A 21,243-nucleotide genomic window follows, 5' to 3' on the forward strand; every position below is an offset into this window, starting at 1 on the left:
AGCCCCACATCAGGCTCCTCTGCTATGAGCCTGCTTCTTCCTCCCCCACTCCCCCTGCTTGTGTTCCCTCTCTCGCTGGCTGTCTCTCTCTCTCTGTCAAATAAATAAATAAAATCTTAAAAAAAAAAAAAAACACTAAAACTGGGGAAAAAAATACATGTCCCTGTTTTCATGGAACTGCCATTCTAATGGGCACACGGAGGGAGTTAAACAGCAGCAGGTAAATGTATAACCTGTCAGGAGGTGATACTAAGTCTAGCAGGGTTCCTCGGTTAGGCGCTGGTTAGGAAGGGCCTTCCTCTGTGACAGGAGAGGGGAGACCTGAAGAAATGAGTGTAACGCACGTGGAAATCCAGGGGAGGAGCAGGCAGAAAGCCAGGAGTATGTGTAGGACGTGTGAGTGAGAGGGGTGCTGGAGATGAAATCACAGGGGAGGGGACCACATCACATGGGGCCTCTTCCGGGGAGAGGGGAAGCTGTGGGAGGGGGTGACAGAGGAGTGACGTGCAGGGCCTGAGGTGGTTAAGGCTCGAGCAGGTTGAGCACAGAACAGACCCGGCCCAGGGCCGAGCCCTCCGCCAGCCGGTGGAGAGTGACAGGTGGAAGATGGCAGTGGCTTGCCCCCCCGCCCACCCCCGTGTTCACTGTGATGATGGTGACAAGTGATCATTGCCTGAGTATATTTGGAAGAAAGATCCAAGTTTTATAGGGCCTAAAGCTGATATAATTGCGGAGGCCCTATTTAAGGAAATAAATATAAAATTATGACTCTGGGGTCCATGAACACCCCTTCCCACCTCCTTTGGATAAAATCTACTTGGGTAGAAAAAAAATACATCTTTATTTTCATTAACCTGTAACTGAAAATTAGTGTTTTTTTCAATTATAAATGCAAGCAACACACCACAGTGGTAAGAGCAATACCCATGACTTTGTTACTAATAGAAGTTACATATAAAATGCAGTTGTACAGATAGCTCAGAATAGCCTTTACACTCAGCATTACTTTAATGTTTTGGTAGTTATTAGGCCTGCCAGTGAATCTTATTCAACGCACTAAGAAGCAAATATGACTATATTATAAATTTTTTTCTTTAATATTGTGATAACTGTATTTCAGTGGTGTCCTTTGTAATCATATGTACTTTATTTTATACATTTAAAAACATTATTTTGAGAAGAGGTTCATAGGCTTTACCAGACTGCTACAGAGGGCCATAGAAAAAAAAGGCTAAAAAACCATGATTTAGAATGAAAAAATAAATTTAAAACTTTCTAATTTTTAAAAGCTGACAGGGGTGCCTGGGTGGCTCAGTCAGTTAAGCATCTGACTCAGGTCATGATCTCGGGGTTGTGGGATCGAGCCCTGCCTCGGACTCTGGTCTCAGCAGAGGCTGCTTGAGATTCTCTCTCTCCCTCTCCCTGTGCGCTCTCGCCACTCTCATGAACGCTCTCTCTCTAAATAAATAAATAACATCTTTTAAAAAATAAAAAAATTAAAAAGCTGACAGATATTCAGAAAAATAACATATTTTTATTAATTGCCTATCAATTTCAGTATTTTCCCGGTATGCTTTTTGCAATATATATGTATATATTGCAACAAAATATATTATTTATTGGCCACCTCTTCATTCTGCAGATGATTTACAAAAATATATGGGCCATCTGATTACTCTTGAAAAAAAGGAAAAGATCTGTCAGTGCTGGACTCTCATCCCACTATTGGCACAAAATGGCTTTATAACATAATTTTATAAAGAGTTTTATTCATCTAAGGAGTGGATGACTTTTCCTTAAACGAGCTTCTGGCTCTATTCATTTGACACCTTGTTTCTTTTCCACCACCTATGTATTCTAATGTTGGTCCCTCAGAGGTTATAGCATATCACCTCTGACTTTCCATCTTTAAGTCACACATCATGATTCCAGGTGAATTGTCCAGTGGACGGTAGAAGAATTTCTGGAAGTTATTCCTATGCCAGCATCCCACTAAACACACACCGTATATAGCGCCGAGTCAGCGTCCCTCTACTGGACTTGGATTCCAAAAATGTCTATAGTCGCTCCAGTGCCACCCAATTTTAGGAGAGTGACAGAAAGGAAATCGAAGTGGAAAGAGACAGCAGTCCTAACTGATTACAGATACAATGTCTTATTTTTGCAAATTTTATAAAAACAGTAGGACCTTGGGGGGTGCCTGGCTGGCTCAATTGGTAGAACATGCGACTCAATCTCAGGGTTGTAAGTTCGAGCCCCATGTTGGTTACAGAGATAACTTAAAAATAAAATCTTTTTTAAAAAAACCCAACAAACAAAAACATGTGGGCCGTGGAAGGAGCCTATGCAAGAGAAGATTACTAGATTTTCTTGACAAATCAGAAGACCTGATAATATTGGGCCCTCATGCCCTGGGGACCACAGTCCATTGGAGGTAGGCGGTAAAAACACGTTTCAACCAGGCACGCGCCCTCCATTTTGCCAGAGTCTCTCCGCAGCCTGCTCCCTTCAGACCTCTGACCTGTCAGTACCTGCAGCTGTGTGAATTTGCTGCTGTGCCCAGCATCACACCTGAGTACGGCCTGCTTACCTCTGGGAAAGGACAGGCCTTAAGGGGGCCTCTCAGTGAAGGTTGTCCAGCCCTGACTAGGATTAGAATTGGTAGAAGAGATGAACCAAAATAGTTAATCCACCAAAAACATCTATCTTGATGTGAATTGGGGAAGAACTCAGAATTCTCCATTACAATTGAACACAATGTGCAGAGTGTTTGGAAATGGCAGTTTCGTCAAAGCTCTTGGTTGTGCATCAAGGGGTGCAGTGATATGTTCTGACTGAGGAGGATGAGAGGCACTCTGGGAAAGCGACGTTGATCTGGGTCTTTCAAGATGGCTGGGGGGGTATGTTGGCCAAGTAGAGGATAGAAGAGGAAGCATTCCAGGAGACAAACAGAAGGGGACAGATGCAGGAAAGTGGAGGGTATGTGTGTGTGGGGGGGGTGCTGGCTGGGGTTTAGTGAGGGAGAAGCTAGAGAAGGTGGGGGCCGAGGTGCTAAAAGGCTGGGTTGAGGAAGGTGAACATTTCATGTCAGCTACTGGAAACCATTAAGGGCTAAAATGTTAATGATGTATCATTTGTTTATGTGGTAACCTACTGGGAAGGCTTACATTTTTTTAAAATCCATATTCTTTTTCTTTTTAAGATTTTATTCATTTATTTGTCAGAGAGAGAGAGAGAGAGAGAGAGAGCAAGCACAAGCAGGGGGAGGGGCAGAGGGAGCGGAGCAAGGAGCCCAATGAGGGACTCAATCCCAGGACCCCGAGATCATGACCTGAGCCGAAGGCAGACGCTCAACTGACTGAGCCACCCAGGTGTCCCAAGGCTTACATTTTGAAAAAGGCCTTTTTGAGCCCCCCAAATTTGACCCAAAGGCAGTCTTTTTTTTTTATGGAAATTTCAATAATATAATGAATCTTCATGTACCCATCATCCAACCTTAAGAATTATCAACTCTTTACCAATCTGGTTTCATCTATGTCACCATCCACTTCTCTCTTGCTCTGTAATATTTCTAAAAGATTAAGACTCACAAAAAAAAAAATAAATAAATCCCATAATATCATCAATGTCATCATTTTTTTTTTACAATTTATTTCAATCAGGACCCAAAAAAGGTCCATAAATTGCAATGAGCTGATCTTTTTAGTCTCTTAATCTATAGTTTGCCTCTTTCTTTTTTCTGTCAATTTATTTGTTTAAAAAAAAAATTATTTGTTCTGTCCCCCTCTCCACCACCACCACCACCACCACCACCACCAGTCAGGATTTGGTGATGGCATCACCGTAATGGAGTTTAATACATCCTCTGTCCCTGGAGTGGTGGTACTTTGGTAGTTGCTTGCCAACTAGATTCAGGTTTGATCTTTTTCACAAAACCATTTTGTAGGTGGTATTGTGTCCTTCCGTCAGGAGGCACTTAATGCCCGATTGTCTCTTTTTTTGTGATATTACCAATTGTTGATACTCAATTCCTAGATAGGAGTGGATATTTAATGGTGGAATTTCAGATATGCAAGCAGGTCAATTGGAGGAGGGCAATTTTGGGGTACAGAGAACCAAGATATCTTGCCACCCTTTGAATAACACCTCATATCACATAAGGTAGACAAGTTCTTAGTCTGTTTTCAAATAAGGTTACTGCAAAGGAGCTGCTGTAACCACCATTAGCTTTCTTCTCTCCAAGTAATTTACCTATTCCCTTCTCTCAACCACCATATACACTCGCCTTCCCTGCCTTAAAAATTACGTTCCTTAATTTAACAGATGGTTACTGAGTGCCTACCCTATGCGAAGAACTGAATAGGCCCTGAGGGTGGGAAGCCTCCAAACTGGACCCTGCCATCAAGGACACTTCAGATCCAGTAGAGGAGACAAGCTCTAAGATGAAAAGAATGGTATAGTTCTGCGGGCTTTCCAAGAGGGAGCAGTTACCTCTAACCGAGAGGAAGAAAGAGACCTTTGTGGAGTTAGTGGTTGAACCCAGCTAAGGTAGATGGAATGATATGGAAAGGGCCGTTGGAGGCCATAGGATTAACCTGAAGAAAGGTGTGGAGGCAGGAGATCTTAGGACACATCTGAGAAAGAGAAAATAGTCATTTTGGCTCCAGGGTGGCTAGGAGGAATGGTAGAAAATTGAAATAGTGAGAAAAATGGGTGTGGAGTTCAACACTGACCTCTCTGTCATACAGCCCGGCCACTCCATGCTAGGTATTTACCCAAGAGAAATGAAACATATGTCCACTCACAGGCTAATACACAGATGTTCACATTAGCCTTATTGACAGTAACCCCAAACTAGAGACACCAGTAGGATCCAAGTGGGGCACCACACTGCCATATAAAGGAAAAAATTACTGATATGTCCACAGCGTGGACAAATTTCCGAATCATTACAACGAATGAAAGGAAAATGCAAAACGAAACTCTAGTGACAGAAGCAGTGGCCCTAGAACTGGGGCCAAATGGACTACAGAGGGACACAGGAATCTCTCTGAGGTAACAGAGACGCTTTGTGTCCTGAGTGTGGTGGTGGTTTCAAGGGTACACACATCTATCACAATTCATCAGATTGTACACCCGAGAAGATACCGTTACTTGTGTATAAATTATACCTCAATAAAATTTGGTGTTTTAGAAGTACGTTTGGGACACACCATGGAGGTTTTTGAAAGACAGGCTGAAGAGTGTTGCAAGATTTTGAAAAGAAAGGGTGAAACGCTTGGATTGCAGTGTTCTGAATTCAAAACCAGGTCAAGTTCAGGCCAGTACTGCTCAAGCATGGGGCAGAAACTGAGAGTTAATAAAAGATAAACTGAGGCATATTTAACAAAATTTAGAGTCTAGTTGAGCAAGAAACGACTTGAGTTGGGCCCTGCCACGCCAGAAGCGGTGGCAGCATTCCACCAACAGGCGCTCGGGGAGAGGCTTCTGTCTGGACAGGCGGAAACGGAGCAAGGACATTATTTGATTGGCTCTAGTGTCAAGGGTTGCGTGCTCTGGGAAAGCCTAAGTGGTTGTGTGTGATTGGGTGGCCTTAGGTTTTGATTTGCTAGCCTTGAGGCATTGACAGGTGGTAGGTTTCGCTTCGCTTCTACCGGCTGCTAAGGTGTTAGAGCCACCCGGTCTACTGGCCCCATTGTTTAGTTAACTTAAAAGGACTTAGAAACCTTTAAAGGTGATTTAACAGAATAATTTTGTTTGTTGCGTATATAAATATAATCTAAAAATCTAGTAAACAGGAGTTTAGAACTGTAGTGTGTATATTTTTTTCCTGTGATACTGTGGTTCATAATAAGAAATAGGTATTTTTTAAAAAGGGGGGTGCGCCTAGCTGGCTCGGTCAGAAGAGCTTGTGACTCTTGATCTCTTGACTCTTGTTTGAGCCCCATGTTGGGTGTAGAGGTTACTTTTTTTTTTAAAGATTTTATTTATTTGACACAGAGAGAGAACACAAGCAGGGGGAGTGGGAGAGGGAGAAGCAGGCTTCCCACTGAGCAGGGAGCCCGATGCAGGGCTCGATCCCAGGACCCTGGGATCATGACCTGAGCCGAAGGCAGACGCTTAAAGACTGAGCCACCCAGGCGCCCCTGGGTCGTAGAGATTACATAAATAAATAAAACTTAAAAAAAGATATTTTTGTCTTTATCCTGGGTTTCCAGCACTTAGCACTTTAAACCTTTATAATTTCCTAAGTGATAAGCACTATAAGGGCTTCTTTTGTTCCCAGCTCCTGAAATAGCTCCAGAAGATAAAAGTGAAATGTGTGTTTTTTTGTATTCCTAACAAGTTCCTTTCAACCGCAACTGATTTGTGTTAATAGAGTGACTTTTGGAAAGTCCCCACAGTATAGGCGCAGGTTGCCAGGGGAACCAATCACGTGATTAAAGGGTTGGAACTTTCAGTTCCATACCCCCTGGGAGGGGCGAGGGGCTGGAAGTTGAGTTCAGTTACCAAAGCTTAATGATTTAGTCAAGTCTCCAGTTTCGGAGAGCTTCTAGGTTGGGAACACATCTACCTGCTGGGAGGCTGACGAGCTTGGAGAGGGTCCGGAAGCTCCGTACCCCTCCCCAGACCTTGCCGTGTGCACCTCTTCCATCTGGCTGGTCCTGAGTCCTAGCCTTTCATGGCAAACCGGTCAGCTAGTAAGTAAAATGTTTTCCTGAGGTCCGTGAGCCGCTCTAGCAAATTAATCCAGCCTGAGGAAAGGGTGTGGGAATCTCCAATTTCTAGAAGCACAGGTAACCTGGACTTGTGATTGGCGTCTGAAGTGGGGAGGAGGGGGCAGTCCAGGAGGGCGGATTCCTTCAGCTGCGCAATCTGATGCTGTCTCCAGACAGTGTCAGAATGGAGTTAAATTGTGGGACACGCAGCTGGTGTCACAGAATTGCTTGGTGATTGGAGAAACTAAGACGTGTGGGGTGTCAGAAGTGAAGCGTATATAGAGTGACACAGGGAGTGTTTTTCCTTTAGATTTCCTAGCTCCCTTTTCTAGAAATTCATGTTTATTGTAGTTTACGAAAGTTGCCAGTCCACAACAGAGTGCAATTTAAAGAAAATCATCCCTTTGCTATGGGTGGTTTGGGCAGAACTGCAGTAGAGTCAGAACAATACGAGGCAAGATTTTTCTGACAGGTTCAGTTAGATTACGCGCGCACTATTAAAAGTTGGCTATTAAGGAACTTGTGGTTTGCCCAGGCACGGAAGTGTGGAAGCAGTGTGAGCTGCCACGGCCGGCAGGATTTAGTGGCAATTTAACGACAGCACTATTGGTTTCAGACTTCTAGAGCGCTCCCAGAACCTTGTACTATATTTAGATTTCAGTCTAGGCGGCTATTAAATAAATGGAGAACAAAATGATGGGGGGGTGCAGAGGGAAATGGAAGCTTTCTTCTTATGCTAACCTCCTATAACCTGGGAGCTTATAGCTACTTTCACATTTTTAAAAGACGTTATTTTTACATAAGGGAAGTGTTATAAAGAAATCTAAGAAAGAAAAGGAAAAGTCTAATGTTACAAGACACTGCAGGGAAATGTCACTGTGTAATAACTCCCATATGGGGTGGGTGACAGATTTGGGCTTCGTGCCTAACAATGCACCATGCTGTTAGAGAATAACGTACCGCCTCCTTCCGGGCCTCCCCGCCTGACACAGCAGTACACAGCCTACTGTGTCAGGGCGAACACATCGAGAAATAGGAGTACAGACATATCTTGAAGGCAAAAAGGCTATCAGTAAAAACAAACCGAAAATGGTCTTTTAAATGTAGGGAGCAGGTTACCTACTTAGGGACTCATGCTGAGGACTCAGGTCTCCAGTTTGCCAGGGCCTAGGCTCACTACTCCATGGGGACAGCCAAGGAAACTCCTAAGATTGGGACCCACGTTAAATGAAACAAATTATACAAAAATATGTTTCAATCTATAAAACATGGTACAAATATGAGGAAAGTATTCTGATTTTCCCTAACCTGAGAAGCTGCTATGTGTACTTTTTCCACGACTCTTCTCCGGTGTTCCTGGCAGGCTCTCAACACACAGTCACATGCTAACAAGGTGGGCTCTTCACCTTCAAGTCCTGAAATGAAGCAGAGAGGAACTGACCTGAGCTGCAGTCTTGCCTCCTGATGCCTTGTACATGAACTGGCCTCCTTGGTGGCCAAGGAATAGCTGCGTGGTGCCCAGATTACACTGAAGATCACCCTCGAGAAGCAGGCCCCGGAGACCCAACATCTGACTAACAGGAAATCCAGAAAGAACTGTGAAGATGGAAGGAAAACACTTAAGTGTGTGTATGTGTATACACACATTTCAAGAAAATTTCCAAGAAATGAAAACCATGTTTGAAATGACTCACCAAGTGTCTCACAGGAAATGTTTAAAGACACAATACCAAATACTAGCATTATGAACTATCAGAACCTCAGGAACAAAGAAGATTCTAAAAACTTCCAGAAAGGGAAAAAAAAAAAAAAAAAGCATGTCACCATACAAAGAACTGACAATTAGAATAGCAAACTTCTCAATAGTAACGCGGAAGCCAGAAGAGAATGGGTTTTGGACAATGTCTAAATTTGACAGATATTATTCCTAATCTAGAAGTCCATACTTAGCCAAATTATCAATCATGTGTAAAAGGAGAATAAGGATATTTTATACAAGCCAAGTCCCCCCTGCCCCCAAAAAAATTTAACTTCTCAATAAGCAATTAGAGAGCTGCTTCACCAAGACAGAAAGGAAATTTGGGATTTAGGTAAGTGGTGAAGGGAATCCCAGACTAAGGGGGAGAGAAGCTCCATGTGCCACAGGGCAGCAAGATGGCAAAGGCCTCCGTGAGGAAGCTCTTCAAGAAAACAGAAAGTTGGTCCAATAGATTCCTGGAACACTTCAAGTTTTGAAAAAAAAATTTACATTTTGCAGTGTTGTGATTTATAGTAAGACATATATATTTGGTCTTTGTCCCTGTTTCTGGCAGAGGTCCTAAACCTTTGGGATTTCCTGTGATGAGAGCAATAAAGGTGGCTTTTGTTTTGAGGTGATTTTTGGAAAGCTCCAAAGGATGGAGGCTGATTGCCAGTGGAGCCAAAAGTGTGTTTAAGGGTTGGAACTTTCAGTCTTACTCCACCCCTCCCTGGAGGGGAGGGGCTGGAGATTGAATCCAACCAATCACCAATGGCCAATGATTTAATCAAGCCTAGGAATTGAAGCCTCTGTAAAAATTCAGGAAAGGGTCCAGAAGCTCCGTACCCCCTCCCCAGACCTTGCCGTGTGCACCTCTTCCATCTGGCTGCTCCTGAGTCCTAGCCTTTCATGGCAGACTGGTCAGCTAGTAAGTAAAATGTTTTCCTGAGGTCCGTGAGCCGCTCTAGCAAATTAATCCAGCCTGAGGAAAGGGTGTGGGAATTTCCAATTTCTAGAAGCACAGGTAACCTGGACTTGTGATTGGCATCTGAAGTGGGGAGGAGGGGGCAGTCCAGGAGGGCGGATTCCTTCACCTGCGCAATCTGATGCTGTCTCCAGACAGTGTCAGAACCGAGTTAAATTGTAATACAACCAGCTGCTTGGTGTGGGGGAAACTTCCACTCATTGGAATTAGGAGAATTGTTACATTTTCTACAGAGTTTAGGGGTTAATGAGTACCCAGAAAACTAAGCAGTGGGGAATGAACTAACTCCAGCAAAATGTAAAACAGTCAAAGAATAGAAATCGTACTATATGGCTCAATTTGGAAAAAATACGTAGACATACCATAATTATTAACTTAAATTGGGAGATAATATATGGGAGGATGGGGAAAGAGAAGTGACAGGGCTGGGGGGAGTTACCAGCGCCAAGAAAGCATAATCTTCGTCTTCCATAGAGAAAGTCAGAAGGTAATTTCTAAACTCTGAAACTGAAAAAACAAGAAATAATAGTTGAGGGGCGCCTGGGTGGCACAGCGGTTAAGCGTCTGCCTTTGGCTCAGGGCGTGATCCTGGCATTATGGGATCGAGCCCCACATCAGGCTCCTCTGCTATGAGCCTGCTTCTTCCTCTCCCACTCCCCCTGCTTGTGTTCCCTCTCTCGCTGGCTGTCTCTATCTCTGTCAAATAAATAAATAAAATATTTAAAAAAAATAATAGTTGAAGCAAGTTATTTAGAAATAAGGATTTAAAAAAAGAAAGAGCAAATACGCAGAATGTGTTTTGGAAGAGTAAAGAAAGCCTGGCAGGAATGAGGTAGGGCAAGGGACCGAGGAGCTTGCTGTAAACACTAAACTCAGCGGTTCAGACTAGGATATGAAATACTTTTTTAAAAGCAGCACATCCAGGTCAAACTCAGCAGTGTGTGTAGTGCGTCCCACCCTTCCGTTAATCCCGTGGCAGCACACCTCGAGCACGTATGTGCCAAGCGCCAGGCCTCATTCTGAACATCAGGGTACAGCACTGAGCTTCAAAGCCTTTTGCAGCCTGTGTGGAGTGGAGACAGATAAGCCAGACAGATAAATACATAGTATGTTAGATGGTGAGAAGTACCATGGAGAGAAAAAGCACAGAAGGGGGCTGGGTGGTGTTTTCAATGGCATGGTCAGAAAAAGCCTCCCTGATTTTGACAGCATGGCCTTTGAGCAGGCTTGGTCGTGAGAGCGAGCCACATGGCTGTCTGGGAAAAGCAGTTGGGCCTAGCAAACAGCCAGCACGAAGGCTGTGAAGCAGAAGCTTGCGTGGTTAGGGCTGCCGGGTGAAAGGCAGGTGTAGGAAGGGGCTTCAGATGCAGACACCCCGAGGGGTTAGAAAACATTCTGCAAAACGACCACAGGCTAGTGATAGGGAAGCTAAGCTGTAGTTGGGAGTTTTGCACAACTCTCACACCCCATAAACCAGAGGCTTTAGTAGCTGCCTTAGAAAAGGAAGCCTCCACATTGCTCTTGGGATGCTAAAAATCAGCTGCTCTCACATTCACACCCAGCCCTCCTCCTTTGTCTGTAGAGCAGAGTGGGGCAGTTTGCACATTACTTAACCAGTTTTCAAAGGCTTAGTCACTTGAGCTTTTAATAGATGCCAGCAGTTGGTATTTACTGCCCTGCCAGTATGATGGCAGTCACTGAGGGTAGTGACACCAGCCCATGTTCCACCTGACAAAATCCGTCAATGTGGATCGCCCTCACATTGATTCAACGGGGGGACACTTCGGAAGGATGGAACCCTAGGAAAGTGATGGGCAGAAACACTGATTGCAGCCCACCGAGGGGTGTTCAGCTTCCAGTTTTATACTGGCCATCTGTTGATAGGCATTATTCCACCTCAGTAAGGTAGTCAAAACGACAGGTTCATGTTCTTAATTTCATGTGTAGTAATCTTCCTCCTTTCACCCGCCAATCTCCCCCCCCCCCAGGTTGCTAGGAGTTTGGCTCTTTGACTTACGGGACAAATTGGCAGTTCTTGAGGGAGACTTCCAAATTAATGTATTAGTAAAAAGGAAATTACATGTATAGCTGTTTTGAATACTTGTCCTCAAACTTTCTATGGGATTTCCGAGCTCTCTACCAGCTGCTTAGGGAATGGTAGGTAGGTAATACTCTGGGTAGTGATTTTATTGTCCTGTGCTCTGGATGAGGTCATGTGCAAGTAGCATTGAGAGTAAACAAGAACTTATCTGCTGTCTTTACATATGAAGAAAATCACCAAATACAAGACTAGATTTCTAGCCCAAACTGTTAGAAACTCCAGACTGAGTGTCTAATAGCTGTACGATACTAGATAAGTATTGTACTCCCGGCCAGCCAATTGTGGTCTGTGTCCCCCCTCCCCACAGAGGACCCCTCTAGTGAGTCACCTGAGGCCTGAATTCTCATTTCTTCACCTTCAACTGTGGTGCATTCATGCAAAAGCACTCCATAAGGTATCCCCCCATCTCCACGCTTCCTGCTTTACACTAGCTCAGAAGAGTACTATGTATCTATGAACAAAGGGAGAGGTCAAGTGTATCCTGGAGGGGGAGGATTGAGAGGCGTCAGTAATTGAAGGAAACCTCATGGAACAAGTCATTACTTTGGAAAGAATCCTCCCCTAGGCTCATAACTGGCATTGTTCTACTGAATTGTGTGGACTGTTAAAACCACATCCACTTGAGGTTCTCATCGCCCAGTGTACAGAGGAATCTTATATGCCAATACCAGGCTGTTATAGGAAACCATGTACAAATAGTACAAATCCACAATCTACACACTCTCAGAAAGTATACTAGAATATTCCAGTAGTTAAAACATGCCCCCACAATAGTAAAAAAAATTAATAAAAATCTGCTTTAGCCTGCCAACAAGCATTACGATCAGACATACCACTGCCGCACAAAGGGATGGATTTGGAGGAATTCAGTGGGACAGCTATTAACTACCATCACTATGATTTTTAACTTTACCTGCAAACTCCCTACAGTAAAAAATCTGCACTTACCTTTCCGCTCCCCACTTTAATAGCCTGTTGGCCAGAAGGCAACGGAGAGCATATTAACATATTCTGTATGTTGTATACTGTAGGCTTACCGTAAAGCTAGAGAAAAATCATAATACACTTACAGTACTGTGAAAGATCCACGTGTAAGGGGACCTGTGCAGTTCAAAGCCACATGGTTTGAGGGTCAACTGGACTGACATTTCACAGGCAATATGCTGCCCATTTTAATCAGGCTTTCTTCCCCCACTATTCAGACTTGTGATGTTTCCTTCTTGGACCTCATCTTGACTAACCCTGAAACACTGTCCACTTGACCTCCAGGCCACTCCCGTGACTTTCCTACCTCAGGGACAGTTCCTCTGAATCACTTTGCCAGTTCATCATGCTGACCATCTCAAGCTCGAAGTTGGAGAGCTGAGTCTATCCTTTCTAGGTTTTCTCACCCAGTGTTTTTGCTTCGAATGTCATGCACTGAGATTTTCCAGTAGCTCTTTAAATCTTTAGACCTCTCCTCCCAGGTAAAATACTCCACTGCTTACCCAGTTCATTAGGTCAGATCGTATCACTCTTCTGCTCAAAACCCTCTGGCCTTCCCACGTGACTTGGTTTCTTTTCCTGGATACTCTCTTCTATGCCTTAACCCTTTCTCTTGTCACTGGGGGTCCAGCAGACTGGCCACCTTGTCCCCAGAACATGTCTATACACTCCACTTCAGACTCTGAATTTGCAATTCTTTGCCTGGACTGTTCTGCCCGCAGATATCCACATGCCTATTTATTTGCTTTCCTATTCAAATCACTTTACAAAGGCCTTCCTGGACAATACTACTAAATCCTTTTACAATTTGTCTCCAAACGTGTAACAAAGCCTAGGACTTAAAGAACACTAGGAACATGACTTTATCAAGCTTAATACCAATAAGGACATAAAATGACATGCTGACAAAAGTACACATCACCTGTTACTCTTGTACAAAGTATCTTAAACTTAACTGGGAGTAACCAGAAACTGAAAGTAAGCATTCCTAAGGCTGGACTCATCTGGACTCTTCACTTCCTAGAAAGCCTCTGCATCTCCTTTTCTTCCAGTCTTTTCCATGGGTCACTCACTACATCAGGTTTCAGGTTAGATGGTACAAAACCTTTCACACAACCAGGTGGTTACGTTCATAGCACTAACCGCTGCCCCAAAATCTTTTCCCCACTTATGTTGCAGAGGGCTTCCTAGATCAGCAACTGGCACTTTTTCTACTTTAACGTTAGATCAGAATGCTTAAAATTGCCACCAGCTTGACTAGTTTCTAGTATTTGGGTTTGCTTCCACTCATCACCAGGGGGCACTATCAACCTAAACCCGTCTCAGGTTCTGAACCACATTATGAACTCTGAAATCTCTAGGGCAAATTCCAGACGGCTAAATCACTGGATTCGCCCTGGGTTCATGTGTCACAGGACCAGATGAGTCACGGGCTTGCCTTCAATTTAGTTTTAACCTTTAATCTTTTAAAAGCGGAATTAGTCAAAAGGCAAGTCTGGGAAATCCTTTTCCAATACTTCTCGTAAACTCAAATTTTCGATACTTTGGAGTAAAACAGGATCTTCGTTAAGGTTTACTTCTGAGTTACATTAATTCTCCATTTCCCCCGCCCTGTACTCCCCCATTCAATCTTGACTGCCACAATGAGACAGACAGAAAGCGCGAGGACCCTTTTTTCTTGCATCTCTAGTGGAAACCTTAGCAGCAGACAGGAACTGCTCCAGGTCTGTCAAATTGATGCATTTTCCTTATTCTCCTTCTGCCACCCACAGCCCTTTCGGGTACAATAGGACATAACAGCAGTATTTTCCTCAGCCCACCACCTAGCCCACATTCCATCTAGACCATCTTTTAAAGCAGGGGCTGGCAAACCTTTCTTGTGAGGGGTCACATGGTTGTGTTACGATTTGTAGGCCTTAAGGTCTCCCTCATACTCTGCTCTTAACAGTTAAGAGCCACTCAGTACATAAACAAATGAGCACGGTAGTGCTCAAAAAACCAAAATTTTCACAAATTTTAGGTTTCATATTTTTCACATCCCACCACGTATTTTCTCCCAACCATTTAAAAATGTAAACACCTCCTTGAAGTCCCAAAAATAGGTGGCAGGACAAGCCAGTTTGCCAACCCCATTCCACAGAGTTTGACATAAACATTCCAGGAGACATCTAGATTTCTCTAGAACTTGGCTCTACTTATGATAAATAAGATCACACAATACTTTGCTTCCAACTGTTATTAGTCTCTTTTTATTCTTTTGGTACTCTCCTCCAGAGTTAACTAATTCCATTTGTAGGTGATGAAATGTGTAAGGAATCCACTTCAAATGTTGGCCCACCTAGGAGCATGGTCTTTCCCTTTACTTGAACTCAGAATTAAGACTTTTGGTTCTTGTTTTTTATATTCCAGTCCCAGAAGTAGTTTTCACTGTAGAAGTGATCTGCAGGCAGTCTTATGCTTCCTAGCAGTAGTCTACAACCAGGCTCTAGCTTCTCCAGGACACTACACAGGATGGATTTAATACGTAAACTAAGAGGCATTCTCTCAAATGAGTTTAAATGCATTTTATTTTTAGACAACCTACATGACATGTTTTTTTCTTAAAAACAATGCCTCCGCTCCAAATAAATCAGGGTCAAAATAAATGAAGAGCTCAAGATGACCTCAGTCCCATTTGTCTAAGTCCTGGTGTTGTGTGGGTGAAGAGCAGCAGCCAGTTATGACGACAGTTGATACATCCAAAGTAATGGCCAAATTCGTTACTGTGAAAACAAAAACGACTGTATTAGCACTTTTATCCAGTATGAAAACATTTAACATTTCTACGCTGCAGATGTATTCCCCTCTTCAATCTGGGCTGCCACAGAGACAGACAGAAAGCGCAGGGATTTTTTTTCTCTCGCATCCTAGTGCAAACCAAAAGAACAACAGCCAACTGTTCAAGGTCTATCAGTGGATGCAGAATCATCCTTACCAAAGCAGGGGTAGCACGTTTTCTAGAAATCTCATTTTAAAGCAAGTCCCATTCATGTACACACACTTTTAGTTCTACCAACAAAAACCGCAGTTATTCCTGGAATAATCCCCTTAGCAAATCATCTGTCCCATCCTAAGACATTTTTTTTGGTCCACTGTTGCCTCTCATATTATTTAGGGTAGCCTAAAATTGATCTTGTCCCTAATTTATATGGAAGCCTCCGAAAGCTGGGATAATGAATGCTTTCATTTCTATGCTGCCTCCAGCAATGCCATGCATAGTAGACATTCATTTAATTTTACTAAAGGATTTTGCATATTGGGTAAGCAGTCAGCTCTAACTTTATTTACTAAAAGCTAGTTAACATCAAGGTTTTTAATGACCAGCTGCCAATTACCAGTAAACCAAAGTGAAAAAGGTTTCACACCATGCATGCCACTCACGCATGTGTGGCAAAATATGAAGGGCCGTTTCTATGGGGTAAGATCAACCCAAGGTGCTGTTTCTGATCTCCAGCTTAGTGATTTAAGCCACCTACAAGACAAGCTTTCTGTATATAGAAATCTTTTACATGTGAAACACAACTCTATTAGACTCCCAAAAAGAAACAAGAGCTAGACCTACATTTTACAAAGACTGCTGTAAAACCCATTCTAACTATCCCGGGGGCAAGAAACAAGGAATCACACCAAAGATGTCTCCATTTTGACATTACTGATTTAAACCCACTTCCTTATACTTACACATTTCTCCATTTCTAAACCATCCTTAAAGAAAATCATATATGGGGTCACACCATCCTCACGGTAGTCCAGCAGAGCAACCATGCCATCTGGATTCATGTTTTCACCAATAAAGAACTTAGGAAGCAAACAATAAATACCCAGAATTAGACCATTATATACAGATCATATCAAAACAAACTACAATAAAACAATCAAAGGATTCAAATCACCACAATTTAAGAGACTTTCACCAGGAGAAAAAAAGAAATAGGAACCAAATTTCTGTTCACCAAATGAGAACACTAACAATTGACCAAAGTACGCAGCAATCCAGAACACTTCATACTTTCTGGAAACACTCTCTCTCAGCCCCACATATACAATGCCAAACTCTGCAAAAGCCCGTTTACAGTCATCAAGCATTAAGGAACATACAATGAGAGAAGCACATTATAGGGATAAAGTTATCTTATGGCCAGAGGACATGTGAAAGCTGGAAAATCAAAGAGCCAGGCTGTAATGAGTTTTTTCCTTACTCCTTATAAGGGGAAGTCACTGAGTTTCCCAACAGAACAAGTGTAGAAAGAACTCTAGTGGCAATGAGACACTGAAGCTGGAAATAAAAAGATTGGAAGACCACTCAGGAGGTTAACAAGCAATTCTAGACAGGCAGAAATGAAAAATGTCCTCTGGGAAGTGAGTAGGGACCAAATTCTGGAATCAAGCAGACAAGATCTAGAAACACACTTGGGAGCAGGGAAAGCTACTTTCCACAGCCTGGACTACTGGAATTCCATCTATGAAGTTATTTAAACTGCTCAAAAGACCCAGAAGACCGCCAGGTTACATCCACTATTCATCAAGTAATTTGCTCCTTTGGCAGCTAAAATGGCACAACTCTTTGACACAAACATTTATGGTATTTACCTGGTAGTTTTTGAAATTAGCGAGGATGTGCTTGATTTGTTCTGCAGCCCCTGTCATAAAAGGCTTTACTCTTTCTGGCCTCTGTTCTTCAAGTTTGCCTTTGATTCTAAAACAGTATTTTATTAATAGGTTAAAGTACTCAGTTCTCAGGGGGGGGGGGGAAGATCCAAACTAAGACAAGCACTGAAAAGGGCGGCTCGTTATCACTGCGCCCAATTAACATGGCACCATCAAGAAACCAGGAGCTCACAGAATGAAGTTTCCAGACTGTTCACAATTTTGGACTTCATGTTATTGCCAAAGTACACTTCTAAAAAGCTAGAACGACACTGCATGCTCCAGTGTGTTCACATTAGTTTATTTATAGAAAAGCCAACTATCCTTGGGAGCTCGCAACAGAAAGGTTAAGGCCTTTTTCACAAGTATGTCTGCTGCTAAAGAACCTCCAAGTCAGCTTATCCTTGAGTCCTACGGGATTCCAGACAGTAGGTGGGCTGCGCCAGGAGCACTTACGATTTCATGTAATCTTTGATGTACTTCTTGTAGGCTTCTTTTGTGAAGCTGGTTTCCTGCAAGTGATGGTTCATGACAATATCAACACCAGTGATTACTGTGCTTTCGGTACCTTCGCCCTCCGGGCCTTCAGCGGAGGCATTTCCACCAATGAGCGAATCATCAATGTTACCCTCTGTCCTACTGACCATCTGTATTAAGAAAAAAAAAGTTTGGTTTCAGACGTTTCTGACTTTAGCTAAAAGCATCCCCCGAATTTTGTGTGTCAGTTCACATATCCATCATTCTCCCACCACTTTTGACTCTTGCCAAAAACCACTAAAACATTGTTATGGAGAAAAAAACTGAAGCCGTCTGAAATTCCTGGAACATCGTAACTCAGTAAGAATTCTATGTTGACCGGAAGGAAAGCGGGGTCATTTACAACCAAGTAGAAGTTCTGTGTGGGCTTTTGGGCTGATGAACAAGTACGTGTAGAGCAAACGTTGAAGGGCTTGGAGCTCCCTAACCGGAGGCTACCTGTCCCGGACAGCCCGGGAGGAGGATGGGCGCCAAGGCGGCGGACCTATTTCCAGGCTCAGCTCCGCCTCCACATTTCTAGAAAAACCCGAGCCCGGAAAGAGCGTCTCCTCCGCCAGGAGGCAGCGGAGAGGATTGCACAACTTCGGGCGGGGGAGCGGCGGAAACCCGAGCCTGCCCGGCCTTACCTCCCCCGCGCCGCGCGGCCCGACCGACTCACCTTCCCCTCCACCTCCAGGCACAGCCCGTCCGCGATCTCCCGGATCTTGTATATGTCGGAGAACATCTCATCATCTGCTCGGGGACACAGACCCGCCCGTCACGCTGCGCCCGGAGGTGTGGAACCGGCGCCGCCATTTCCCGCGCGGGCCAGGCGCACGCGGCCCCCGCGCCTCCCCGGGCGCTCGAGACCCCGAGGTGTGCCCCAGGCACCGACCCCTCCTCGCTCCCGGAAAGGCCGCCGGCGTCCCCTAGGCCCACGACAGCGGCGGCGTCCTTCTTCCCCGCCCCCACCCGCACCCCTGTCCCCTGCGCGCGGCAGTAGGGGTAGTGCAGTCACGACTCACGGCTGATGAGGTCCCGGTAGATGATCATGACGACGGCTGGAGAGAGACGACGGCGGCACTACCTTAGCAGGAGCCGGGAGCTCTGAGCGAGCGCGGTGCAGCCGGAGCGGCACTCGGGGGGAGGGGGGAGCGGGCGGAAAAGGCCGACTCAGCCGCTCCCCAACCTCATATAGAGGGCACGTCCCCCTACGTCATCGCCCGCTGCGCCTCCGGAAGCGCCGCAAGCGGTGACGTGGCACGCAGAGCCGCGCGAGGGGTGGAGCCACGGAGCGGGCCGGTGAGGGGAGGCGAGCATCCGGGGACTTGGGCCGAGGACACAATGCTGCGTTCCGCGGTGGTAGCGGTGGGGCGGTAGCTGGGAGAGGCGAAGGACGGGATTCCCGGGCCCCTAGTGGGGAGCGTGAGGGAAGCGGGGCAGCCTCCCTGCCCCGTCCCTACCCTGCCCGGCCGCCCTGGGAGGTGCTGGGCGTGGGTGGGGCTTAGATGAAATCTCTTCAGGCTTCCGCCCTACGCCTTGCCCCGCGCAGCTCCCACCCCTTTCTGGGAACAAAAATGTCAACTGCTGTAGAGGACTTCGCGTTGACGGAGTGTCGGGGTCGGGGGGAACCGTGAGGCTGTCCGCAAGGATGGGGGTAGGGGGCTGGGCTTTTGGCTTCGCTCTAGGTTCTCGGGAGGCCTCGGAGAACTTCTAGCGTTTGGCCCAGACGCTGCCTCAGCTGTAGTTTTCGGATGCCTTCGTGGAGCAGAGCCGAGTCCGGGGACGGGCTACAGGTCGTCCCGCCGCCCTCTGGGATTAGTTGTGGGGGCGCAGGGTCTGTGGGGAGGAGGTAAGGTGTCCCTGGAGTTTGCACAGCTTTCCCATCTCCCAGTCGGGTTCCATATTTGAAAGCTTGCGGGTTCCTCAGGCAAACAGCTGAGGAACTTTGTTTTGCATTTGGTCTTGAATTACGTCCTCTGACAAAAGGGATATATTGTCACTTTAAAAATGACATAGGAATTACATGCTAAGTGCTAGAGAGTTAAAAGTAGGGAGCTTCCCATTTGCCCAAATGTTATGTGGACTTTAGACCCAGTTATTAGGTCCAAAACAAACACTCAAGGAAGCAGTTTCCCTTTCTGTGTGAAACCGGAGAGCTTGTGACATTCTACAAATATTTTTATGCTCTGCGGGGTCCCTAGCACCGGGTATTGCACGAATCTCCCAACCGTGAACAAGTTAAAACCCAGTCCTATCCTCACAGAAATTTTGTTCTAGTAAATCAAAGAATCAGGCAATTATAATACATCCAATATTTTTTTCCCCTAACTCCAATAATGAAGCATTCTGCACAGTAAAAGCAACTTGGGGAAGAGCAGAGCACAAAGCTGAATTGAGATGATGGAGAAGTCAAAATGGAAAAGGGCCAGGAGATAGTACCCTCCCAAAAAGTTGTGGTCGGGGGCTGCACTGGACACCACAGACGACCCCAGGTAACTGGGAGGAAGCTAAAAAGTGGCATGAAAGGAATTGGAAAACAAATGGACATCTTCTGACAGAACATCTGTGAAGGATCTCTCAAACCTTGATTATTTCTGGGATGTATGAGTGGAACAGACTCTCCCAGGCAGATCTTCAATTATTTTCCTTAGCTTTCACATTTTCAAATTTATAAGAAATACTACCATTTACTGATACTGTACCCCTAAACTGCTCTCTCCACTCCCCTTCAGCTTTATGTTCAATTAAAAACATTTTTTCAAGTTTTATAAAAGCCACAGTGAAAAAAGAGTACTTAAGTTAGAGTCAAAGTACTTACATTGAAATCTTGGCTTTGTTACTAGTCCTACAACCTTGGGAAAGCCAGCCTCCCGAAGCCTAAGCATGAAATCGAATTTTTGTGAGTTGAAAGGTTTTGGGGATATTAAATAAGGCAATGAAAAAATGCCCGGTGTCCTCAATAGGTTGTTAATAAATTATGGTTGAATTTGGATGCATAATTCTTTTCAAATCTTACTACTTTTTTCCCCTCAAATTTTATTACTTTACAAAACATTCCTGAAACTTCATTAATCCTCTAATTATGTTATTTGGAAATTTTTAGGGATTTAGTGGATATGTGTTGTATTAAAGACGTTCTATTTAATCATAACACTAATTGTTCACTGAAAGAATTCAACTTGTGTCATAAGATTTCTATCTCAGGTTCATGTTTGATAACCCATGGTAATTCATAAACCAGAAATCCTAAAAAAAAATCTTAGGAAAATCTGATTTGAACTTCAGGATATTTTGTAAGCTTCACCCTGCCAGACAGCTAAAAAATGTGTGCCATATCTTGAAAATACCTACTTAGAACACCAGTAATGCAAATAGGGAAAATTATTCACTAATTGTAAGCCACTGACAAAATTGGAAGGATTTGGTCTTCAGCTAATTATCTTTTACTTTGGCATCATTTGAATTTTTTTGTAAGTTGGCTCCACGCCCAGGGTGGAGCCCAATGCGGGGC

General features: G+C 44.4%; 1 protein-coding gene and 2 non-coding genes across 6 annotated transcripts; all 3 read right to left on the reverse strand.

Moving 5' to 3' along the window:
* Positions 1-14,136: 14,136 nt before the first annotated feature.
* Positions 14,137-14,270, reverse strand: LOC123792028 (small nucleolar RNA SNORA31). Its single transcript, XR_006779614.1, has one exon. It is a non-coding gene; the product is annotated as a small nucleolar RNA SNORA31 (small nucleolar RNA).
* An 806-nt stretch (positions 14,271-15,076) lies between these two features.
* Positions 15,077-18,914, reverse strand: TPT1 (tumor protein, translationally-controlled 1). Of its 4 annotated transcripts, XR_015725947.1 has the most exons (7): positions 18,755-18,914; positions 18,409-18,482; positions 17,670-17,860; positions 17,157-17,262; positions 16,248-16,364; positions 15,948-16,038; positions 15,077-15,289 (listed from the first exon to the last, which is right to left on the reverse strand). XR_015725947.1 is itself a non-coding variant. In XM_045796780.2 (6 exons), exons 1-6 carry the CDS (start codon positions 18,780-18,782, stop codon positions 15,287-15,289), a joined length of 519 nt encoding a protein of 172 aa, XP_045652736.1. In that variant the 5' UTR covers positions 18,783-18,914; the 3' UTR covers positions 15,077-15,286. The 4 variants fall into 4 exon arrangements, 3 of the variants coding, with proteins under 3 accessions (XP_045652736.1, XP_087721258.1, XP_045652737.1); XM_045796780.2 differs by lacking the exon at positions 15,948-16,038; XM_087865132.1 differs by lacking the exons at positions 15,948-16,038; positions 16,248-16,364.
* Positions 15,359-15,489, reverse strand: LOC123792027 (small nucleolar RNA SNORA31). The gene has a single exon (XR_006779613.1). It is a non-coding gene; the product is annotated as a small nucleolar RNA SNORA31 (small nucleolar RNA).
* Positions 18,915-21,243: the final 2,329 nt, after the last annotated feature.

This window comes from Ursus americanus, chromosome 10 (genome assembly GCF_024610735.1).
Source record: "Ursus americanus isolate L20-20 chromosome 10, mUrsAme1.1.p, whole genome shotgun sequence".
Taxonomy (NCBI): domain Eukaryota; kingdom Metazoa; phylum Chordata; class Mammalia; order Carnivora; family Ursidae; genus Ursus; species Ursus americanus.

Coding starts and splice junctions, on each gene's coding strand:
- TPT1 (XM_045796780.2), bottom strand. CDS start 18,782: ATGATCATCTACCGGGACCTCATCAGCC. Junction 18,483..18,754: donor CTACCGGGACCTCATCAGCC/GTGAGTCGTGAC, acceptor GTCCCCGAGCAG/ATGATGAGATGTTCTCCGAC. Junction 17,263..17,669: donor ATCAAAGATTACATGAAATC/GTAAGTGCTCCT, acceptor ATACTGTTTTAG/AATCAAAGGCAAACTTGAAG.